General features: G+C 39.3%; 1 protein-coding gene across 5 annotated transcripts in view; it reads left to right on the forward strand.

Moving 5' to 3' along the window:
- The window catches only part of BCAS1 (brain enriched myelin associated protein 1), a 47,059-nt gene that overhangs the window by 19,660 nt on the left and 2,907 nt on the right, over positions 1–24,492 (forward strand). For 2 of the 5 annotated variants that reach the window (XM_054081782.1, XM_054081783.1), the window contains 6 exons: positions 2,030–2,170; positions 5,444–5,479; positions 5,826–6,029; positions 11,548–11,715; positions 16,891–16,956; positions 20,586–20,852. In XM_054081782.1, the coding sequence (XP_053937757.1) occupies positions 2,030–2,170; positions 5,444–5,479; positions 5,826–6,029; positions 11,548–11,715; positions 16,891–16,956; positions 20,586–20,852 (882 nt within the window). The remainder of the gene's footprint in view (positions 1–2,029; positions 2,171–5,443; positions 5,480–5,825; positions 6,030–11,547; positions 11,716–16,890; positions 16,957–20,585; positions 20,853–24,492) is intronic. The other 3 variants (XM_054081785.1, XM_054081784.1, XM_054081786.1) reach the window with 3 other exon arrangements.

A 24,492-nucleotide genomic window follows, 5' to 3' on the forward strand; every position in this document is an offset into this window, starting at 1 on the left:
ACTCAATGATACTGGAATTCATCAGCCAGTGCCAAAGTCTTCCAAAATATACAGAAAAGGTAGTTCTCAAATTGCACTGTTTCAGTATTTCTGGTAGCTCTTTCCACAAGCTCTGAAAAATCCAGTAGTTCAGTCTCATTTGTGTATCCGACTTTATCAAGAGCACCCATGTTCTTTTCTAACAGGGGTTGTAGGTGTGGGTGTACTGTAATTTGGAAACAAATATGCTGTTTGGGTTTGGTTTGCTATCACACCTGTGAGGGTAAACAAATCCAGATGACTGTCAGGATATGCAAACTCATTGTGTAGAGGTTAAATGGGAGTTACTTTGCAAATAATTCCTTTATTTTCACCCTCTTCCTGATACAAAGAATGACATTTTCACTATCTTAAAGGAAAAATGTTAAAAATGTTAATTTATCGACTGTCATAGGAAAGCTGCAGATATTTCAGCTGAGCTATATAATGAAAGTCTTTCTCCACCATTCCACCACAAAGAAACAACTCCTGCCTTAATAGTAAGGATGTGCTTCTAGGTTGAGGCTTTTCTCTGCGTGTAGCCTGAGCCTCTCGGGAGGGCTGTGGGGCTTTCGCATGGATTGGCTAAGCAGACTCCCAGTCACACTTGAGTTTTTTTTAGTCATGTGTTATGGGCATATGCACAGTGCAGTTACCATAGAACAGACTCTTCTGTTAATGTGTTTGTTGCAACTCAGTTAAGCAACCCTGGAAACTCATGGTTTTGTGCTCCCCGCTTTCTTTATTATTGAGAAGGTGAAAATGGTGAGAAAGGAAGGGAAGAACTTTATTTTTCATAACATGAAAACTTTAGCTCTTTTCCTCTACTGATAAATCCAGAGAGTTGTGTTGGAGGGTGGCAAGGTGGACAAAATCAGCGACTTGAAGAGTAAAATTTTGAGGAGATGCTTGAATTATGATTTAAATATTTTTTCCTAATGCTCAGAAAAGTTAAATGGAACTTTTCATCAAACATTACTCAAGTTTTTCTAAGACTTGTGGAAAAGCCAGGTCTCTGAACAAGGCCACCCCCAGACTATGCGGGGATGATTTAATCCACACTGAGCTGCGGGTAGTCTGCTACCACTTTTAAAACTAGCCTGACACAGCTTTTTTTTTCCTATATAGATACTTATCAAATATCAAAAAATCAAATATCAAAAAATATCAAAATAATACAGATATTTATCAAATATCTATATTGTTTATAATATAGATATTATAAATATCTATATTTATAATAGATTTATCAAATAGATTTATAATAGATTTCTCAAATATCTATATACTATAAATATTTATCAAATATTTATATATTTCATAGCCTTCTGTAGTGGACTTTTCAGTGTGCTGCCTATTCTTCTAGAGATCCAGTCTCTAACGTTATTGAGCAATGATTCCTGAAACAAGTACCTCCTCCAGATATTTAGAATGGAATGATAGGAAAAGCACTCAATGTTTTAGTATCAGTCTATCATTACTATTTTTCTGATAGTTTCACTTCTAACTAACTTCATAAACATTAATGCAAAATTGAAATATTTTATGTAGCATATATCACGAATACTCATACTGCCCTTTTTTCCTAAATAATGCATTATGCTAAATATTTTAAGTCCCTATAATACTGTAATAAAAAATTAAGGTATTTTCAAAATTTTCTGTATCTGCCTATTTTAAGCTTACACATTCCAAATCTAGTTGGTTACTCATGAATTTAAATACGGAAGTCTCAGTCTTTGCAGACTTTGGGTCTGAATTTAATAAGTAATTTGGAGGGAAATTGTAGTTTAATTTTTGAGCCAACGGGATTGGCCTAGCTTTTCTATTTGTTTCACTAAGGTGGAAAAAGTCTAACAAGAACTGAGTAATTAGAAGAAAATGACTTGTTATGCAGGGCAAAAAGGAAATGTTTGTTTTCAACAGTACATGTATGAATAATTGAATGTTTTTGTGAACCAAATAAGAGCTTTACAATGAGTACTCAATCTGAAATGCTGTTGTACAAAAGGGATCAAAAGCAGAAAAAGGCCATGGTGGGCAAGCTGATCCGAAGACAGCGGCAGAATCCCAAACTAAAGGAGCCAAGAAAAAGAAGGCACAGAGTCCCAAGCTAGGACACAGTACATTTAGTAAACTCTTTAGGCATAAGGTCTGTATGAAACTCCAGCAAGAGCAGAACCCTGAGCAGTAACAGACGGTTGATGTCACAGAGCAAAGTTATTTAATTGGTAACTGAAATCAGCATCTGGCCAGCTGTGTAGTGCTCTGAAAACTACTGGCATGAACGTTTTTGTGCCATATGCTGTGAAAATACTCTTCACGTACAACATTTTTTCTCCTTAGACCATCTGTGAATTCAGGGTTCTGAAACAGCTCCTCCAGCCTTCCCCGCCGCGTGCTTCCCCCGTACTAACGCTGACTAAACTTCCCTGGCTGCTTAAAATAAAAGGTACTGACAAACAATGAATCGTGCAGTTATGAACAGTGCCTGCAGTTGTAGGAGTTGGAGCTCCATTCAACTACAATTAAGGCTTTATGAACCACATTGCGTAACATCAACTGCCATGTGGTCTAAATTGGCAATTTCGTCAACTGGGGCATCTGTTATGGCACAGAAGGTTGGAACACAGAATTTCCTTCAGAAGTAGTTACTTTTCACTCAAAGCAAGAGAAGTAATGGTTGACTGAATTCTAAGTTTGGTTTGGATGAAAAAGTTTGGGTTTCAAGGATGCCCTAAAGTTCCTCAAAATGCCCACTTGGTTCAAATGATTGTTTTGGGGGATGTTAGCTTTAATAATTTAAAAAAAAAAAAAAGTCACTGAAATTTTTCATCAGCTTTGGTCTTGGTTCGTATTTGGGCATTTCTACATTCTCTGAGGGAGATAATCTGCCATGGAGTTCTGTGGCAGGAAGCAGAGAGTTGTAGCTCTTTAGCTCCAAGAATGCAGAAGCAGAGACCCTTCCAGTGGGGGAGGAACATGATTAACATTTAATGCACACTCAAAACGCCCACATGGAATTTCTGGTGAGTAGGGGGCTTTATAATCAAGGGCACAAGGGAAAGGGAGTTCTTTAAGATATCTTTCAAAACAAAAATTCTTTCCACTGTGTCATTTTTGAGAAAAATGTCATCTGCATATTACTGAAGGAATAATAACCTTCCCGATAGTTTTAAGTCTACAGTTCTTGCCAACAGCTTAAAGTTAAGATCTAATCTGTATATGCTGCATTGATAGCTAATAGTTTTGTTTTTAGAAACCATTAAAATATGAATTACTTGTTCATAATTAATTGGGGTTACCTGATTAAACAACATACCTGGCTAGCATTTTTAAGGTGCTAAGTCTCTCCAAAAATAGTTCCATATCTTGTAGTGAATTGTTGGGAGAGATGAGTGGTTTTCATTAGGCTTTCGCATAGAATTTCAAAGATTTTTGGTCTGCAATGAAAGCAGTTTTATTGAAGGAATGCAACATGGCTAAACTTGTACAGTAATAAAATCTGTCTTAGAATATGTGATTACTTTTAAAATAGTTTTTTGTGTTTCTAAGTTTATTTTCACAGCTTTCTTGCCACATGCAAAATACAGAAGCAATAAGTGGGGTATTATTTATGACTTATTAAGAGTAAAGGCAATGGACTAAAATGATGCCAACAGTTTGCTTGTAAGGCTGAAAGTGGAAATACGAATCAGAGTCATGATGTGACAGGCAAGCCCTGAAGTTATCGCCTCTATTAAAAAAAAAACCAAACCAGTTCTGTTTGTCTTTTAATTTGAAATGTTTTAGCATAATGTGTCAACTAGATGAGAAGGTAATGAAGTCTTTTATTTGAAATGACTATTTTAGTAAATGTAGTCATACTTAATTTTAAGTACTTCAGTCTATCGTCTCAACGTTTTGTCTGTCCAAAATGCATTTCTCAGTACCTTAGTTAAGATTTATTATCCTATGTTTACATAAATACTAATTTTTAAACTAACTTTTGAATGTCTTTAAATAACAATGTGCATTGCAATATAAATATATAACAGAAGATGATGGAATGGGATTTGGCCATTTGACCTCAAAGCCTGAGTTTGGATGGCACTTGACATCTGGGTCCCTGTCAGGTTTTTTTATTCCCATTCTTGTGTGTTTGCTTTATCTTGCATGCCGCTCTTGCAGCATAACTCTAGTTATTCATGGAATTTTTGTTTGCAAGGGTTAACCATTTTTAGCATTAGCACTGAAGCCAACTTGTGGCATTACGCTACTTCTTACCACTTACTCTGGATCTTGTTCATTAGAGCTAACCACAAAAGTTCTTGGCTCTTGCAAAAGAATTGTCACTTATTCTTTCAAGAAATCATCAGTGTGAGTGGCAGGCTGCCTAAACCCAGAGGTGCTGGGCTCCCATCTACTTGAGCTTGTGGCTTGCTGCTCCTCTTTCTGTACAGCTTGGATTGTAGAATCGTAGAATGGTTTGGGCTGGAAGGGACATTAAAGATCATCTAATGCCAACCTCCCTGATATGGGCATGGACACCCCACTGGCTCAGGCTGCCCAAGGCCCATCCAGCCTGGCCTGGAACCCCTCCAGGGATGGGGCAGCCACAGCTTCCCTGGGAAACCAGGGAAGATACCCATCTTCAGTGTAGGTGATGCTGGATGTTAGGGTCAATAGATGCTGATATATATCAATGGCCAGAAAGGATTTTAACAAAGTGGATCCCTTCTGGCTTCCTGCAGTTTGATGAAACCAGGAGATCCATGACTGAACTATTTTTTTATGAAAGAGTAAATCTCACCTAATGCACAAAAGTGTGAGTGGATAAACTAAACCAGAGCTGCTTTATGCAGAGCTGCACTTCCAGTTTCTAAGTTATAAAGCCACTGCTGTTCTGTGCCCTTCACTTTCAGGTAGTCATCTGCCTACGTTTTGTATCCCAGAAAGCAAAGCTTCCCACTTTGAAGATGATATTAGCAGCTCCCTGCCTGAGCTGCAATTCCCCCATGGAAAAGACCCAGCTCCGGCTTGCACCTGTGTGCTAAGAGTTGTGAGCACAGACCCAGCTCAGGAAAAATCTCAGCTAATATCTTAACCTTGTGCAATGCCTTATGTGAAGAAACTGGGAATGCATGTATATATACATGTATTATTTGTTTTTTAAAGAAGAAATTGATGCATGCAAGCACAGCAGGACAAAACAATTCACTGCAGGGCTGCAACACTGCTGCAGGTAGAAGGATGTGAGCTGGCAGTCGCTTCAGGCAGCCTTGCCTCTGCCAGATATCAGTTTCCATGGTTGCAGGAGCCAGGACTTTCACAAACATTCACTAAAAATAAAATAATTTCGACACAGACAATTCCTGAACTGTGTAACTGCGAGTGCTGACATAGCCAGAGACAGACTTGTCTTTGTGTTTTTTTTTCCCTTCAGGCTGCGAAAGAGACCCAACAGACAACTAATACCAAAGTGAGTAGGATGAGTCAAGTTATCTGTATGAATAATGCAGTCAAAGGGTAATTATTCTCGCTGCTGCTTTCAGTCTCAAAAATACTGTTTTAATTTCTTAATCAATTAATCGTCTCTGTTATGAAGAGTGGGTTGCTATGTAATTTGCTTTCTCTGTTCAAGACATTACTTCATTTGAAAGGCCTGGGCAGTGCAGGTCATGATTTACACCTTGTTTCTTGGTGTGTCCTGTGCAACAGTGGCCCCCTGTGCGCTCCCCTCTTGTACCGGGTGATGCCTAACTGTGCAGCGAGTATCTTGTCCTTCATGCATTTCCAACAGCCTAAGTGTTCCTGTTTCCTTCTAGAGCACTGAACAGCAGCCTCTTACCTCTGCCAAATCAGACAAAAATGTCCCTTCCCCTCAAGAGGCGCAGACGACTAAGCAGAATACAAAAGGTGCTGAGCCTGCAGCCCAGCCGCAGGCGGTGGCCACCGAAACCCCCAAAGAGGCGACAAAGGAGAAAGCATCCTCCACCCCTATGCCACTCAGCAAACTCTTTTGGAAAAAGGTAGGTCTGGGTTTCAGAGTTGGTTTGTCCCACGGCTCTGTCTTCAAACAGTGTCTGGAGTTATTGCGAAGCGTAGAGTTACGGCAAAGCAGTCAGATCTGCGAAGTTGAGTGCATCCCACGTGCGAAATGCATGAGGAGCATAAATGATCCGCACAGTTACAAAGGCGTACGTGAGCTTTGAGCCGTCAGGTACACGCATAGCAGGTAGACTCCTACACAAGAATCTTATAAAACTAGTTTTTTAAACATGTCTCTACTAATTCTGAATGATGCTATAGAAGAAGGAATGGTACTCTGTCAATTCAACAGGCTTGTTAAAAATCCTACAGAGATTGCAGTATTCTTTACAAAATTATATCATTAATAGAGGCTTAGCCATAAAAATTAATTTCATTTTTATGAAAGCTGTTTGATTTAGTGGTTAATGTCTCAAAACCTGGAAGCTGATGGGTTTATTCTTAATAGGAAAGCTTTATGTAAAAGCCGATCAGTCTTTAAATTTGGGGATAGAGGTTGATTGCTTGGGAAGATTTATTATTTTTTTTTACCCCAGGTTAATTAATGATCTTACCTAAAATTACGACTGACTTTGAAAATATGGTTTCTGTTTCCACGATCCTCAGTGGATTGAAAGATGAATGCTTATACTTCTCTCATTTATTTAAGAGAAAGGCTGCAGTGAGCTTTACTGAATCCCTGTACACCGAATAACTGCCTTCCTGGGCTTCTGTGGAAGTTCAAAGCCCAGAAACGAAACCTTTCAAACACACAATGCTGACTGAGTGGCTAGTCTTGCAGCTTCTTTAGCTGTATTTTCTCTACTAGACAGTGATACTAGAGGTACAATTCAGTATGTTACTTATATTAAAAAAAATAGAAAAAATAAAGGTGCTTAGACTTTTACAGAGTAAATGTGCTTGAAAACAGTGTAAGCTTGAAACATTCACTACTTAGAACTTAATTTCCTGTGGAACTGCGTGAATCAGGTACTTAGAATAAGAGGAAAGTTGTGAAGAGGAGGGAGGAGGAGGGTTTTTTTTTTATAGTTGTTATTGCTACGGAAACCACCTCCTCCTCTGTCTGACTACACTGACTTAGTTTAAAATGGAGATGGGAAGCAGGATGTATGCGGAACATCAGGATGAAATAAGGAAAGAAATCCTTCTGACAGAAGGCTGTGTGCAGTTTCTGTGTAAAACTGAGTGTAATAAATCTGGTCTGAAGTTCAGTATTTTCATAACGAAGTAATAAGGCCTTTTGTATATTTGAGAAATCAAGCAAGCAGGTAAGAAGGGAAAGTTTTCTTGCAGAAAACCAGCAAAATATCACTCCTGAGAAGGAGTAGTTGGAGGTGATGTTTAGTTTAAAAAAACCCATATGAATCTGAAAAGGTTTTGTTAAGATTTCATAATTATTTTGAAAGACTAACCCAAACTAATGTAGCTATAGAGATTTACTGCTCTGTACAACGTAGGTTCTGCCCACAGTGAACACCAACTCCCCATATCTTATTTTATAGCTCAGCTAAACCAGGTCTAGGTAACAACCCCGTGGCTTTTTAGCCTTAGAAAAATCTTAACGTCAAGTTCTGGGATCTCGGGCATCTCAAAGTTACAAACCTCGTACCAAAATTCTGTCTTTCACTTCTGTTTTTTCATAATGTCTAGTTTAATTTAGCCTATACCAGTATCAAAATAAAGCTGTTTGTAACAGTGAATGGAAAGTGTAGAGAACTTCTTACAGCTTCAAGCAGGTTTTGATTGCTGCCAAAAAAATTAAGGGCTAATTAAATCATTTACTGAAATGCACTGAACTACAACAATGTGTGACTTTTTGCTTTGTAAAGGCCTTTTCTGCTTAGTTATAACTTAGTTTGCTCTGGAATTGCCCAAGACCAAATATATTTGCAACTTTTCTGGAGTAAATTTCTGCATTAGAGAACTGAATTTGGTCCTAAGGATGTGCGGGGGAAGAAAAATCTGCCTGCTTTAGCATTGAATCCTTACCTATAAAAAGCTGATGTTGCTTTACTGGATTTTCTGAGAATTAATATTGCATTTCCTTTGATGAAAGACCTTGGTAACCCAGTCAGCTTGAAGCTAAAAAAAATCCAGAGGATAGCTGTGGAAAAAAGTCCTTAGACTACAAGTTAACCTCAAACTCAGCTTGATATAAAGACACTTTTTTTTCCTACAGTGATTTTATCTTTCTTTCTGGCACCTTTAGTGTGCTGTCCTTCTGCTAGGATACAGAATTGAAGCTAGCAACCATTCCAAATAGGTGTATAACTCAGTCATGTGTAGTTTTTCCTTTTAAGCTAACAAATAGCAACCACAACACTCAATAGATCCAGATTCAACTTCTCTCTTTCCAGGCAGTCTCTTAAATATCTATCTTCTGATGAGCTTTCACTTCAAAGTAAAGCTAATGAAGCGCCTGTCAACACATTGCAGTTAATATCACTGCTCTGACTACTCATACACAAATATATAAAAAAGAAGAAATGAAGTCTTGATTCAAATCCTCAAATGGAAATCACATACAACAGGGGTTTCTTTCAAAATATTAAGAAATATTAATAGAAAATTACAGTTCACAATTTCACGCATTTGTGTGGGAAACCTAGTTTTCAAGACGATATAGATATCTGATCAGGGCAGAGAAACATGACACTTCATTTATATCTGATCAAAGCATGCCAGTAAATTAAGGAGGAAAGTCATTTGAGGGAGTATTATTTAGACTGCTCTGTTAATCATTAAAAACAAAACAAAAATTAAAAAAAAAAAAACCCAAGAACCAGAATTTTAAGCTGTTGCATATCTGTTGCCAGACAAATGCAAAAAAATCATGCCTTTTTTACTGAAGGATATGCACTGATAATAGAAACAGCAAACTGGTTAGGTATGAAGTCAAGCAGAATAACAGCTTTAATTGCTAAGCTTACAACAATACTCTGCAAAGGAAAGCAAATACAAATATTTGGGTGGAGTGTGGAGATAAATGTCAAAATTATGCAGACAGGACTTACCAAGTTCCTGTATATTCCAGGATGGGAGCAGGTAAGCTGCTCTTATCTTGGAATTACCTATCGGGCAGGAGGGGAGAAGATCCTGGCCATTTTTTGCTAAGTAAATGGATGAAGAAACTTGAAAGATAATTCCCCCTGGTTGAGGGAGTGAGGAGGACAATAAGCAATACACTTTGGGGAACAATTTTTTCAACCTGACTGTTGGTATAGCTGCCATCCTGTCAGCAGGGAGAGTCCTCGCCCTCCATACCCAGTGAATAAATCCAAGAGAACCCAAGTCAGAACTGTGTTTCTGGGCTGTTTGTGGACCGATGTGGCTTTAACCACAAGTTGACAGTGTTTAACAGTAATGACTTAATAGTGTGAGCTCTTCCAGCTCGAGATCTGCTCGGTGGCACCTTCCAGGTGGAAGTCAAAGAGCATAATGATGGTTAAAGCTGAGCTACCTTAACTGCCGAAACCTCTGTCATCTTTGCAATGGCAATGGAGGGCAGGAAGGTGGATTAAAGTCTCTCTAACCCTCTCTGCTTCCTGCCTGTGAGCCTGAGAGTGGCAGGAACAGATCTCAAGCATGACTGCTCTTTTAAGTGGAAATACCTTGAGCAAAAGGTCATCTCTCATCTACATTGTTAAGATAAAAGAAATGTTGCTTTATAAAGAAGGTATGACCCAGGAAAAACAGATGAACTGTTCGTTGAATCCAATTTAACGCAGCGGAGAGTGGCGGGTCAGACTGGCACAAGATCAAAGCAGGGTATAATGTTTACCTCAATTTTGAGGAAAGATGCAGCAAGCAAAAGGAAAACTCCTGTCAAAGTTACCCAGGTCAGAAAATAAGCTGTGCCCTCATAAGGCAACAGTTTGTATGTTCGGGACCTAGATATGAAAATGATGTAGTAATACTTCACCAAAACAATAGAACAGTTTCTAAGAACCAGAAAGAAGACTCAAAGGATAGAGACAAACTTTCTACCAGAACTGTTTTAAGTAAGTTTATTACTAGAAGAAAATTCCCTTTATACTTAAAAGCCCATGTACAGACATTTTCTGCATCTCTGAACTACACAATATACCACGGTTATGTCATCAGTCTCCAAGAATCTACTGCCTTGGCCAATCTTATTTGAGATGATTTTGTGATGTCTCTAGAGTTTCCTTTTGTCGCAGAATATGTGAATGTTCTGATGTGATTGCAAGGAAGCTGTGGAATTTCCAGCCTTGGAGATGCTGAAAGTATAACTTGATAAGTTAAAAAAACAAAAGGTAAAAATTAGATATACTAAAATAGTATTTAAACTGCCTAAAGCCTCCTATAGAATCCATCAAGAAATGTACAAAAAGTCATCGATGACTTAAATCAATCTTACCGAATAGTTGACTATCCCTTAGCCCTTTTCTTTATTTAAATAGACAGTGCTTTTCAGAGTTAGCAGCTCGCCCCAGGCTGCATTTGTTATCAGTATTTACATGAACACCATTGCACAGACATAGCTTGAGAGGCAAAACTCATTTGGGTTGCAGCTCTAACAGCGTAGCAGTAATATAAGCCAAAACTGTAATCCCTGAATGATGAGCTCCCAGAAGTTAGGTCGCTGCTTTATTGAGCCACTGTTTCAACTCCTGCAATGAATCATTTCTTTCAAGCAAATAGATGGTGAATTGATTATATGTATGTGTGAATAGGCAGAAATATAGATTAAAATTATTATAGATTGATTATCTCAAAAATGTTCATAAATATAAATTAAATCTACAATTCCATGGGGAAGCAGGCTGTGCTGCAGAAGACAAGGAATATTTATTCCCTCATTGTTTATCTCTACCCCCAAGACGTTCATTTCTTCCACAAAAGAAGAGTAAAGCAAAATCTCTCATGTTGCTGTAAAAATTCGTGGCGAGTCCCCATCTTGCATGTCCCCCCCAACTCAAAAAGAATATGATAGAATTAAAAGGTATAATACTGAGAGAAAAATGCATAAAATATTGAATGACTTCTGTATGAAGAACTACATGAATTAGGGTTGTTTGGACTTTTATCAATTAATAATGTCCATGGTATGTTTTAATTAATACTATTCCTGCCTTTGTGTGCAGACTCCTGGGTATCATCTTTCTCATTTTTACCTATGTATGTAATTTCGTTTAAATTTTCTTTTTTTTTAATGAAAGGTAAATTATTGTGTTTGGGAACTGGTGCTGCAATTCAAGAAAGGGTATTTCTTCAATTTAAACAAATGCTTAAAATCCCACCAGCTTGTGTACTTTTTTTAATTGGGGTTAATCAAATTGCTGAGGAAACATGTAGAGATACAGTGAAGCTGAGAATGCTTTCATGCTGTGTTTTTTCCTGATGTACCAACTTACTGCGCTACTCAAAGTACTTTGATTGTAACCTTAAAAAAAAACCAAAAACACACACAAAAACCTGCCTAATTAAGTCTGAATGTTTTTTTTCCACTTTTTTAATTAAAAAATATAAATCTAGAACGCCTCGGAAGAAGCAGAGATGGTAAGCAGTGAAAAAGTGGAGGTGTCTTTAGAAGCAGTGCCTACTGACAAGGATGAGAGTAAGAGCCCAGAAGCTGCCGAAGTGAAACCCAGAAGAGAAGAGAGTAAAACCCCCAAAGCAAACCTGAGGAAGTTTTTCAAACTGGTAAGAAAGATGCTCGATTTCAAGTTTTTAGAGTGATGTGTTCTTTGCAAGGCAGGGGGTGGCAATTCTTGAAAAATCCATTGAAAGTTGAACAGTTTGTTGGGTCTAATTTAACACAGTGGAGGGTGATGGGTCAGATTGGCACAAGATCGAAGCGGGGTATAACGTTTACCTCAATTTTGAGGAAAGATGCAGCAACCAGAAGGAAAACTCAGAATCACAGAATCACCAGGTTGGAAAGGACCCACTGGATCATCGAGTCCAACCATTCCTAACACTCCCTAAACCATGTCCCTCAGCACTTCATCCACCCGTTCCTTAAACACCTCCAGGGAAGGTGACTCGACCACCTCCCTGGGCAGCTGTTCCAGTGCCTGATGACTCTCTCCGTGAAGAATTTTTTTCTGATATCCAACCTGACCCTCCCCTGGCAGAGCTTCAGGCCATTCCCCCTTGTCCTGTCCTCTGTCACTTGGGAGAAGAGCCCAGCTCCCTCCTCTCCACAACCTCCTTTCAGGCAGTTGTAGAGAGTAATAAGGTCTCCTCTTCTCCAGGCTAAACACCCCCAGGGCCCTCAGCCGCTCCCCTTGTTCTCCAGCCCCTTCCTCAGCCTCATTGCTCTTCTCTGGACGCTCCAGAGCCTCAACACCCTTCTTGTGGTGAGGGGCCCAGAACTGAACACAGGACTCAAGGTGCGGTCTCTAACTTTGACTCCTGTCAAAGGTAGTTACCCAGGTCACAAAATAAGCTGCATTCTCATAAGACAACAATTTGTATGCTCAGGAGCTAGAGACGAAAGTGATGAAGTAATATTATGTAGTAATATTTAACCAAAACAATAGAAGAGTTTATAAGAACCAGAAAGAAGACTCAAAGGATAGAGACAAACTTTCTACCAGGACTGTTTTAAGTTTATGACTAGGAGAAAATTGGGGATCCTATCATTTAAGAGACAGAAGAATGCTCCCCAAACATAGTGAAACAGCCCAGTAAGATACTCTTGTGTTCTTTGCAAGGCAGAGGGTGGCGATTCTGGCGGAGGTGCTGCAACGCACCGCCCGCGGGGCCGCACAGCGCCCGGAGCGCCTCAGCATCTCTCATCCTGCATCTCCCTCTCGCGGCTCCTGCGGGAACGGCCCCGGCGCTGCTGCAGCCCCGCACACCCCCTGCCCCTGCGGGATCCTTCCCATCGCAACCTTTTCCCGTCGCCAAGGTGTTCTATCCCAGCATTTGGAGCGGCCGCCGTGGATGCTCTGTGCCTGCGGCTCCCCGGGCTGGTGGTCCTGCAGGAACCCCCTCCCCAGCAGCATCAGGAGGATCCGTCTCCCTGAGCTGCACCGTTGCCAAGTCCCACGCTTGCTTCGGGAAGTCACATTTTAAGCCATGAAACCCCTTTTTTTTTTTTTGGCAGTTTATTCTAGGTTAGCTAAACCAGCACATAAAATTATACCATTGCCTCAAAAATGCTTTACGTTAGATGAAAAAGAAAAGAAAGGCACAAATCAGAATCTAATCCTTTCTAGAAGATGACTGGAGGGAATAAGGAAACCAACAAGGTGATAATATGACTGTTATCCTTTCAGAATTATAGGTATGAAGCGATCCTGATGAATTTTTGTATAAACAAAAGCCAGACGGTATTCCCCAAAAGGGTCTAGAGAAACGGCCAAGAAAGAAAATAAATAATCTAAGTCTAGAACGAACGCTTCTTTGAGTAAAATTGTAGCAGGCCTTGAGGATTTATACAGCAACTGATCTCTTCTGGCAAGGCTTGCAAATGTGTATGAAAGAGTTCTATTTTTAAGCAGTGCTGTTTTATTTTCGGGCAGCGACGTGGTGCAGGTGTCAGAGTAGCTCATATATTCAAACGTGAAAAATGTAGTTTCTTAAAACACAATGTAATAAATAGCCCGGGTTGTCCGAACCGTCTGCTCGCAGGTACGCGTTGGTACATACTGGGAATAGCGTCATGGTCAAAGGCTAAAAATTGTGAGTCAGACCCTAAAAGGCACACGCGACAGCCCAAATCCTGATTTATTTCGGGTTGTTGCTGTGGCGGCTGAAATAGATTGACTATTAATTTTATATCTATATTATTGTTTACTGGGTTTCTCCTGTCTGCAGAAAATGATCCCAAGGTATTTTGATAACATCCATAGTTACGCTACACAGGTCAACCACCTAGGTCCCTAAGGAAAGGTAATTTATCTTCTTAGGATTCAAGACTGGGACTCAGAAATTAGGTTTAATTCTATTTCAGACAAGCTGATCAGTTATTCTCCATATGCCTTATTTTCTATATATTCTGCTAGGAGAGCACAAGCAGAGGCTGATACCGAACAGATATTTAGATCCATGGCACTATAGTTGCCACTATTGACACAAGGATAGCCATTGTGAGAACTAGGAGCAATCTACTTTGGAAAAGGCAGTGTCTAGCTCAAAGACTGCCTTCTGACTTGCTCGGTATAGATGTCCCTTCTTATTCATAATTGTTTGCAATTGCAAAGGTCACAAAAGTCACTGCCGTAGTTAAAATAGAAGATTAACTAATGCTGTAAAAGCTATTGGGAAATTATAGAAACATAAAGCATTAGTGAGCTCCGTGATTCAATAAGGGATGAAGAAATATCACTGCTCTTTTATCTAACTAGGCTACACGTACATGAATGTGAAATCCTAAGCTGCCAGTTGAAAGTCACTCATGCCTCGTTAATCAAAATCAAATAGCTGTGTTATTACACTTGCAGGGTGGGATACATCAGAGCTAATGCAGAAGTTGTGACAGAAACAGCTACACCTGAGCAAGTCACCCCAGTTTCTCTTTAGAGGCACTGAGTAGAGGTGAGCAGGTTAAAGAGCCCCTTAGGGTCTAGAGCATGTCAGATGGTGTGAGCCCTGAAAGCTCTTGCTCTTCTCCATAGGATATGAACAGATACAAAGCTAGGCAAGATAAATCCTTTCAAGATGTCTATTTTGAGATTTTTTTTTTGAGATTAGAATGGTGTAAAATGGCATTTTTTAATTGGCACTAGCAGAATTACCAAATGTGTACTGAGGCTGTAGCCTTTGTCCTCAGCAAGAAAGCTGACTGGCAGCACAGTTGGTCTGAGATAGAGCTGAGTATGGCCTCTGCAAATAAAATGTCCTATTTATGGATTAATGAAAATGCTCCCAAGGAGAATATATATATTTCAGGAAGAGCAAAAAAAAAGATTATTTCAAAATTGTCTGCAGTGTCTGTGCTGACCTACTTCCCCACATAAATAAACTTTTATGCAATAAATAGCATTTGGAATCAAGAATAACTATTTTATATGTTGCCCAGCCTTATTTTTCTGCCATTATTCACGAAAACGTAGAAAGTCGATTGCATGTCCCCATCTTCCTTCATTTAAAGATATGCTGATCCAGCCTTATGCCGCAGAAAACCCTTTGGGGGAAGCTTTTGGCAGCAGCAATCCTGAATTACGAAAGGCAAGGATGAGAGGTCAGCAGTGTTCTAGAGAGAAATCCTGTGTTACGTATATATTTCACTGAGCACAAGGGGGGGAACTCCATCTAGGCAAAGACCTCAAGGTCTTTACTCTGTTATTTATGTCCTGCGGGTTAAAAAAAAAAAAATAAGAAATGGATTACTAAAAGTTGGCAAAAGCACGGTGTTTTCTTTTATTCTGGTGTCTTGTGGGTTTGTTTTTTGGTTTTTTGCTTGTTTGTTTTGCTTTTGTTTTGGGTTTTCTTTAAGAAAAAAAGGTAAGGAAGTAGTTGCTGTTACAGCACTAACTCTTTTTCAAGAGGCATTTAAAGACTTACTGAAATAGAAATGCAAAGTAGATCTTATCACAGTACTTCTTCATACACTCTGAGTTTCTATGCTGTAAAGATAAGACAGACCACACTGCTTCCTCCTCTCCAACCTCTTACACAGATGAAGAGTCACGAGCATAAATGTGCAGGAGGCTGAGCAGCAGCTTGTTCCAGAAGGAGAATTTTTCCCACAATTTGTGGCAAGTAATGAATTGCCATAGAGCGGTTTAGTTTTCTATTGTGCTGATACTACATATTGATTTCTGCGGTTTTACAGGAAAAAAAAAGACTGGTCCTTGCAATAACGTCATGGATAGGACCAAGCTGATACTGTTGTGCTTCAACTAACAAATCTACAAGCTGCAGAAAAACACAAATCAGCCTGATCTATCTTTAGAACAGAAGTCACATCCTTTCATTGTTTTCATTGAACTTATGCAATGAAAAATGACATTTAAATTTGGGCACTTTGAAATTCTGGAATTTATTTTATGCTTTACAGCTGAGCTCTGTGGCTTGTATGGTACTCAGGAGAATACTACGCTGAACCCTCTAAAACGCTTTTTAATTAAAAATGTACATACCATTCCTTCTGTTTTGTTTACATTACTAATTGTTACTAAACCTTAATCTAATTGTTCCAACTCTTGTAATATTTACTTATTGAGCTAGTTTGGTCAAATAGATTTTTCTTATATTTAAACCTAGCTAGAACAGGGCATCCTACCTTAAAAACATAGTCAAGGTTTGCTCTGAATGACCTGCCAGTGCTGCAGCCTCAGGGTTTGCTCTGATTGTCAGGACTGGGACACTAAGAAGGGCCGTTATTTTGACGTGTAGCAAGAGAAGGTATAAACTGGAAAGCAAAAATTGGGAAAAAAATAGATGCTGATGATAAAATCTAAAAGTATATTAATAAAGCTGAGTGGGTTTTAATTATTCATGGCACATGCACTTAGTGTGATGGTTACCTAGAAAGAAAGTCCCACTAGATCTTATAAAACAGATTTGTCTCGGAAAAGAAATCAAAAGCTTTTTCCTAGGAAACTATAGAGCAGGGCTGATAGTCTGTCTTCTTTACCGGCTGATAGGATCTCTGGTCCACTGAGACCTCCTTCATTCTTGGGCCTTAATGGGAAAATTGACTTGCAAGAGACAATCATTTCCCATAGAAAATAACCAGCAGAAATCTTTCTTGGAGATGTGGGTGTTTCAAAAATGTCAGTAGAGTTTCTAAAATGTCTGTTTGTTTTAGTATTGTATCCTTAAATCAAACCTTGCATTTTTTTTTATTCCTGTGTATTTTCATATCGAATTAATGCCTCAGAGGAAACCAGTTAGAAGTCCTATAATCCTTTGTTATTTTAGTCAGTCAAAGGTGATGGAGGGACAACCATTTTAGAAGAGGTAAATGGCCCAAGCCCCAGTCACCAAGTAAGTGCCTGGATTTTTTTCATCTTTTGGTGATGGGTTGTTGTCACTACTTCCCTAAACCTATGGTTTTTGAAAGGTAGAAACCATTGAAAAAGAAGTGCTACATGTTCATAGTTTCATATTTGCTTATTTCTTATCTATTTATTTTACCTACTAATACTATTAAACAGCACTTTAAAGGATTATTATCGCATTAAAAAGAGGTGCTTTTTCCCTGTGTTTTCCTTTTGTTAAAATAATTAATGATTTAATGTTCGATTTCATTCCTATCTTTCTTGCTGTCTTCCCTTCTGCGTGTACCTTGGCTTACGCAGTGAAACTAAATACACAGATCTAGAATAATTTGTACTTTGATTTACTTGTGTGCTAAGGAAAGGATCATTTAGATTGAAATGAACGTGAGAATGAAAACTGTTTACTGTAATTCAACAGAAACCACGGAAAAATATTTTTCTTATTCTTTTTTCTTTCATTCTGTGTTTATAAAAACAAACCCAAAACTTTGGATGTGACATTCGCGTTAGATTCTTTCTAACTTTAAAAATGCTTCAGAAAAATCACATTTGCCTTAGAAATACAAATGGTTTTACCTTTTCTGAGAGTCAAACCCTCATCTGTCGTAAGTCAAGATATGCAGAATAATTATGTTCAGTAATGAAAGATAAAATACAGGCTCTGTGCATGGACATAGTGTTTCCTTTAACTCAAGAGCAAAACTGAAGTTGTATTGAAAATTGACCTTTCATGATTTTCTTCATTTCCTTTTTTAATTAGTAGTAAAGTTATTTTCTTGCTCCTTCTACTTTCACGGTGTCCTATGATACTAAGGTTAAACTTTATGAATTATTTCTCTAAAAGTATATCAAATATAGAAAACCTTGTCTTGTGACATTAATTCCTTATTTCACGCAACAGCTTTGTGAAATCATCTGGGTAGGTGACTAAAAGCTACAGTCCTGGGTCAACTTTTTGTTATTATAATTAGCAGCCACTTTCCTTCCATATTTTTAAATCAACTTATTAGTCTTCCTTCTTCTCTCCTTTGCATGGATGTAAATTAGCACAGGTTTATTACCCAGAGAGGTGAAGGAAGACTGTATCTCCTGTTGACTTCTTCCTTGTAGAATTTCTGTGAAACAATCTCTTTCAATTATACTGTTCTGTCTCTGGAATGCTGTGATTCTTCTTTGCTTTTCATCACTGCCATTCTGCAGCCCATTGTAACACTGATCCAAAAATCTACGGACATTTAGAAATTTAGGCTTCTGGGTTTTGTGCTTAAAATGCAGCCTTGGATTAAGGTCTCCTGTAGCACGATGGGGAAATATACTATCCTCTTAATCTTCTTTTTTTTTTTCCAATGGCACTGTAGAGAGAGTGAAAGCAATCTGTCAGGTGCAGATCACCCTTTAGAATAAGAAACATTAACATGTTTCATTATTCATAGGCTTCACTTTGTATTTCCTGAGTTGCTCCCATCAATATAAAATATGCCAATTTCCTGCCTTTCAAGGTTAATATGAAACACCTCAAAGAGATTATCTGATTGGGAATTTTTATTCTTAGTTTGCCTGGAAAATGTATTATTAATATTTTTTTTTAAGTGTTTTGTTTGATTAACATCAAAGGCCCAAACCTGCTCACAGGAACAGTCCTGTTGCATCCAGTTTGGATTTGGCTGCGATACTGTAACTATCAGGCAGCTACACACTCAAACAAGTGTGGCGAGGAAGACTCGACTCCAATTTTACACCCGCAGAATAAACCCACAGATTTCACAGAGAGTTGATAGGGGTTTAGACGTTGTTCTGGCACCCGTGAGCTCAGATGTCACCGCTCTCACAGCTGTATTTTGGGTGCTGTGGTTTTTTTTGAACTGAATGTGCATATTTGTGATTGTAGCAGAGACATTTCAAAGCTGAGGCAAATAAGAGTTAGAAGGATCTTGTCCCACTAGCCGATGGGGCCAGCAACCGAGAGCTTCCCGTCTGATAGTTAAAATGAGTCAGAAAGAAAGAGGTCGAATTAAATTCAGGTTTACGAAGCTGTGTTCGTTCTTGTGGCTGGGAGAACTCCTGCCCCACTTGGGCACTCCAAAGTGCATCCATGCAGGTGTCTTTCCTCGAGCAAGATGAACAAGACGCAGGTATTGTGCAGTGTCTGTGCAGCCCAGCTGACAGCTCTCCTGTACTCGGAGGTGATGGCATTTGCTTTAATAAACTATTGATGCTCAGATGGGGCTACTGATAACCTGCATCTTCAGATCTCAAGTGCTGTCCTTTAGCTTCACTACAGCGTTTAAGTCTAAAAGCAGACAAATCCAGATGTAAGCAAATATATAACTATAAATGTCTGTCCTTTGGAAAAGGAAATAGCCTCATACGAGCACGTATTTGTCAAGGACTTCAGCTAACTGGTCAAGACCGAATGTATCAAATGGTTACAGGTCTCTGATTTAAATGTGGGGGTTTTCTAAGACTGAGTGGTGAAGAAAGGTGAATAAGTTGAAAAAGGTCATTGGTAGTGTTGCTAACCCCTCTCATTCTTGTTTCCCCAAAATTAGAGTGGCTTGAGGGATTTTTAAATAGATATGAGAGCTGTATTTGCATGCTGCCTCTCTAGAGTTTCTGCTTTTGGGTTTTTCTCTGAAATCATGTTGTCTAAAAATGTAATTGTTTTTAATGGAAGCTAAGCTTGTCATGTAAGTGCATAACCCTAGGCCTTTAGAAGAATACCAAGTGTTTCAAAATTGATAAAATCCCCAAAGTTGGAAAAATTACACAGCATTAAGCTCTGGGCTGTATAAGATTTCCAGCTTTTCAACATTGCATATTTTTGTGCAATCTTAATTACTGTTAATAAATATGGTGATATGATCTTTTTTGTAAGAAAAAAGAAAACCCCGTTTGCAAACAGATCTTCTAGCACAAACATACCTAGCAACAATTTCACTGTCTTATCTTTTGTTTGCCGGATCTGATTTTTCTCCTGTGAACCTCAAACAAATCCCACACTTCTCTGACTTTCAGAATATTTTCCTTCTCTATAAATAGGTATTCCGTCCTTGTGTTTGTCTTTTCACTATTTGCTATCTCTTTTTTTGTGCTTGTATGCAAAATTTTCTGTGATGCTGTGATCTTCCAGGGCCAAACCCTACGTTGTTAATTTTGTGATGGAGTCGGTTTTATCTTTTGCTTTAAGGTGTCTTTTACTTGTTTCCTCTCTCAAATCTTTCCTTTGCGCTTTTTGGGTGCTTTCACAGCCTGGGATATAAAAGGTGGAGGGAATATCAGTTGGCAGCGCATGCGTGTGACTCTGTACCTTTCCATGCATGTTCTTTGCCTCCTTAAGCAGCTTCAGCATAGACGTGTATGTAAATAAGGCAAGTCTGTGCAGTAATGCTTTGATCTTGCAGTCTTTGCTCTTGTAAGTAATTCTTTCACCTCCTTGGGAGCTCTTCCTTAAGTCAAGGCTGCAGTAGTCCCTCCCAGATGCTGTAAATGAAAACCTATTGGACAGCAGAATTTCTCCCTGCCAGGTGGCCTTTCATTTTTAAATGTATTTACGGATCACCTTCCAAAATGTTTACATTTCACACTAAAAATAACCATTGTTTGAAACTGCTTTAGACGTTAAACTCCACAGAGAGGCCAGTTGCCCCAGCTGAAAGCGAACCTGTGGGCCAAAAGAGCAAAGAGAGTGCAAAGGACAAGAAGTCTACAGCGGAGCTGAGCAAGCAGAAAGGCAGCAAACAGGAAACCAGGGAGCAGCCAGACTCCAGGGAGCAGCAAGCAGCCGAGACCGACTCCATCCAGAACGGAGGAGACGCTTCAAAGGAACCCTCCTTCAAGAAGACAGAGAAGAGGCAGTCACTTGGAGGGTTCTTTAAGGGCCTTGTACGTTAACTTGATCTTATCTTTTTAGCCATTTTTCAGCTGATTTAAGCACCCAACCTGCAAGCCTTTAACCATGTGAGACTTGTGCAAGTTCACAAGCATCTTGCAGGACTTAAAACCAACAACAACAAGTTTTTGGGCAAGGCAAGAAAACTTGGGCCTCAGGGTACTGATTCACAGGCAGGTACAGTTTATTATGGGAGAGTTATAATTGTTCCCACACCCGTGTTTTAGAGGTTCATGCCTTGGCCACAGGTATGACTCAACTGTTCCTGTAGTAGGTACTGAATCACCTACAAATTATGGTGTGTTTATTAAGGAAAAGTGGAGGCGGTGCAGTTTACCAGCGTGATCTGCCTGCCCTAACGGTGGTTCAGCCGCCACTTCAGAGCAGCTGGGGCATCCCTGCAAGGAAAACTATCAAGGTAGACCACTGGGTGGGTGGGAACCAGTGTAGTGGTCACGAGATAAGTGTCAGCAATCAATTATAGACTAGTTTAGAACACACAAAAAGCTACACGTGGTGTTTTTTCTTCCTGTTTTACGTTAAATCTTACCCTGAACTTGCTATGCCCTCTTCATTGAAACCTTCAGTGTGGAAATGAAAGAATTCAGTGTACTGAAATTCTGGGTTTCTTTAAGGCTTGGTGTAACTGATGCAGCCAGTGGTTCCTCAGAGCATTAAATGGAAACTTTTTTTCCCCTTGTCCGTACTCAGAAGCCAATGTAGAAACAAAAGCACAGGTTAGACCTGGGACTGCCTCTCAAGCCTCGGCAAGAGAGCAGATTTCCATTGCTTTTTATAAATCAATTTAAAGGGTGCAGTTTGCTCCTATTCCCTTACACTGTCACAACAGCAATGAATCCACAGAGCTGTGGGGTCACTTCCAGCACCTATTGGAAACCTGGTGTGTAAACTGAGCTTCCTCACAAATTTCAAGCCATGAAACAGATTTGACTGTTACCTGCAATGATTCCAAATTATTGCCCCTTGAGAGAGACGCAGCTTTTCTTTCTTCTTTCCTCTCTACTCTGCTACTAAGGCTGTCAGGAGAGAAAAAGAAAACCAGACAGTTTTCCAGGTCTGAAATAAGAGTCAAACAAAATAGATTATAATGGTAACGCAGATTTGAACGTTAGCCCTGTTAGGACTGAGATTATAAAGTTAGGCTGCCGTGCAGACCAGTATGATTCATTCAGAGGCAGATGTTTTTCCACATCATAAGAAGTGTTTAATTTGCACACATTTCACAGAATTACTATGTATCCTACAGAGGGCAATTTGCATTACCAAAATAATTACACATTAGAAGGGGAATTAAAAACTAAAGAAAAATGCCTCACTGCAATATTGATTAGCAACAGTTTAGCCAGTTCTGCTTTCTGATCCCCACTGCTCTGGGGTAAAATCCTTGCCAACCACAACATCAGTGGGATTTTTCTGTAGTTTCAATGGAGAAAGGAAGTCCCGGAGCTCACCTGGATCAACTACTAACTTTCATTGGCTTCCACTCATCTTGGCTCCTAGCGAAGCCAAGAGAAGAAATCTTTTTGCTTAGCACAATGTGAAAAAGCCAGGATTGCTTTATATGCATCTGTGAATTACACTAGCTGACTGAAGATATCAAATACACGCATGCTCATCTGCATGTGCGCTTTTCTTTCCTTATCCACACCTGCCTCCAAATTTCTGTATGACGTTTCCACTGTGCACAATATTGATGTCTGTGTTTGACATCTGATCCACACTCACAAGCACAGTTGTGTAGGTGTCACAGCCTTCTGTGGATATTGGCAGCCTCCCCGCAGCAGGGAAATCGGGAGTTCTGTTACTTAAACCACTGAGATGATGCTAACAGATCTCTTAGGTCAACTGGAGGGAAAGAAAACAACCACGTTGTTCTGGTGTAGTTTGTCTGGAAGCAGGGCAAACGTTAACCGCTTCTATTCTTCCTGGAGATAATTGAGATTTATTGAAATTAAGCGCTGCCAGCCCTTCTTTGTCAAAATTTTCACTGTAGCCATTGCATGAGAAAGGGTTTGTCTGTTGGCAATTGCACTTTATTTTGTATGATGTCATTCATCCAAGCTGTATCCAAAAATCTTTTATGGAGTTTAACAATAGATATAAATTGATAATTATTCCAGAAAGGGACATAGGAGGAAGTGCAAGCTAGCAAGGAAACACACTTTCAAGTGCAAGTTCATGAAGCACAGAGAGAGGCAGGAAAGGTGTGTCTCGTTCAAAGGGCAAGGAAAAGCTTTTTGATCAAGAGACGAGATTGGGAAGAGGTAAAAAGAGCATTTGGGTGAAGAAAAAAAAAGGTAGAATAAAGGTAAAGGAAGTAGAGATGTTCTGCGAGAGATTGTTGCTTCCTCAAATAGTATGCCAGAAAATTTGGCTGTATAAATGTGGCTGTATTAGTCCCTTATCTTCTGTTGCAATTATAGAAGCCAATAGTATTCCTACAGCCTACCCTCTCCCAATAACAAAAGGTAGACTTAAAAATATATATTTAATAACACTGTAGCAAATTTGGTCAGTCTAATGTGATTTTTAAGCAGGCAAATGGGGAACAAACCTACAACAATAAGGTCTGTGTATGGAAAACATATCAGATAAAATTATCTCTTTTTGGATATCCCCAAGAAGATTACCCACACCTAGGAAAGCTAGTTCTGAAATGTCTCTAAAAAATTATCTACTCATCACCTAGGTGATCATACTAAGTCCCATGAAGGTTTAATCATTACTCTAAAACCTTTAGATCACACAAAAAACAGTGCCAGAATTTTCCTTTCAAGAGAGCAGCTCAAATATCTGGTAAGAGCTCAGCAGAAATACTAAGCTTTATGCTGATAAAATGGAAGCAGGAGATATTTAAGAGGGGATCCAGCAGGCTTTACTTGCTTGTGTAATATGTGCCCACCAAGCTCCTCAGTTCTGGTGAGCTATTTTAATAGCAGCTATTTCAACGCTACTCTCTCCTGAATCTGTCAGTTCCTTCGGGAAAAGGCACAGAGTAAGAGGATGTCATGGTGCAGGAATGCAGCTGATGAGAATATTTCAAGCATCCGCTCCCAGTTGGGCTAACAAATAGTGAAACTTCCAACAGAAACGGAGCTACTTTTGCAAGCAGTGTTACAGCCCAGCTGTGTGGTTTTAGCGCAGATGATAACGTCCAGTGGCTGTTCCTATGGTAAAAGAGATTAATTTATAAGCTATAAAATGCAAAGGTATTTAGTGTGTCTTGGAAAGATTAGATTAGAAAGAAAGAGAAAAAAAAAAAAAACCCAGAAGATGAATGACATTGTTTTCTGAGCTGGAATAACTCATACTGAAGTTGTCAGAAGCCGGGAGTGCTTAGTATGTGGAAACTATTCTGACCTGTTCTGATCAGAGTATCTGACACAAACTTTCACTGAGCACAAGCTGGGAAAAACCATACTCCAATACCACGATGTTCCTTTGTGTGTACTTTGAAGTGCTCTACCCAAAACAATATGTTCCAGCGTAGCTGTCACAAATTCTGGGAGTTTCCACTGCACTGAAAAGGGTTATGCAAAGTCACTGAGAGCAAGACGTGAGCCAGCGGTACCTGTGCCTCTGAACCTGAGGGCAGAGCTGGAATTTGTCCGT

This window comes from Cuculus canorus, chromosome 16 (genome assembly GCF_017976375.1).
Source record: "Cuculus canorus isolate bCucCan1 chromosome 16, bCucCan1.pri, whole genome shotgun sequence".
Classification (NCBI taxonomy): domain Eukaryota; kingdom Metazoa; phylum Chordata; class Aves; order Cuculiformes; family Cuculidae; genus Cuculus; species Cuculus canorus.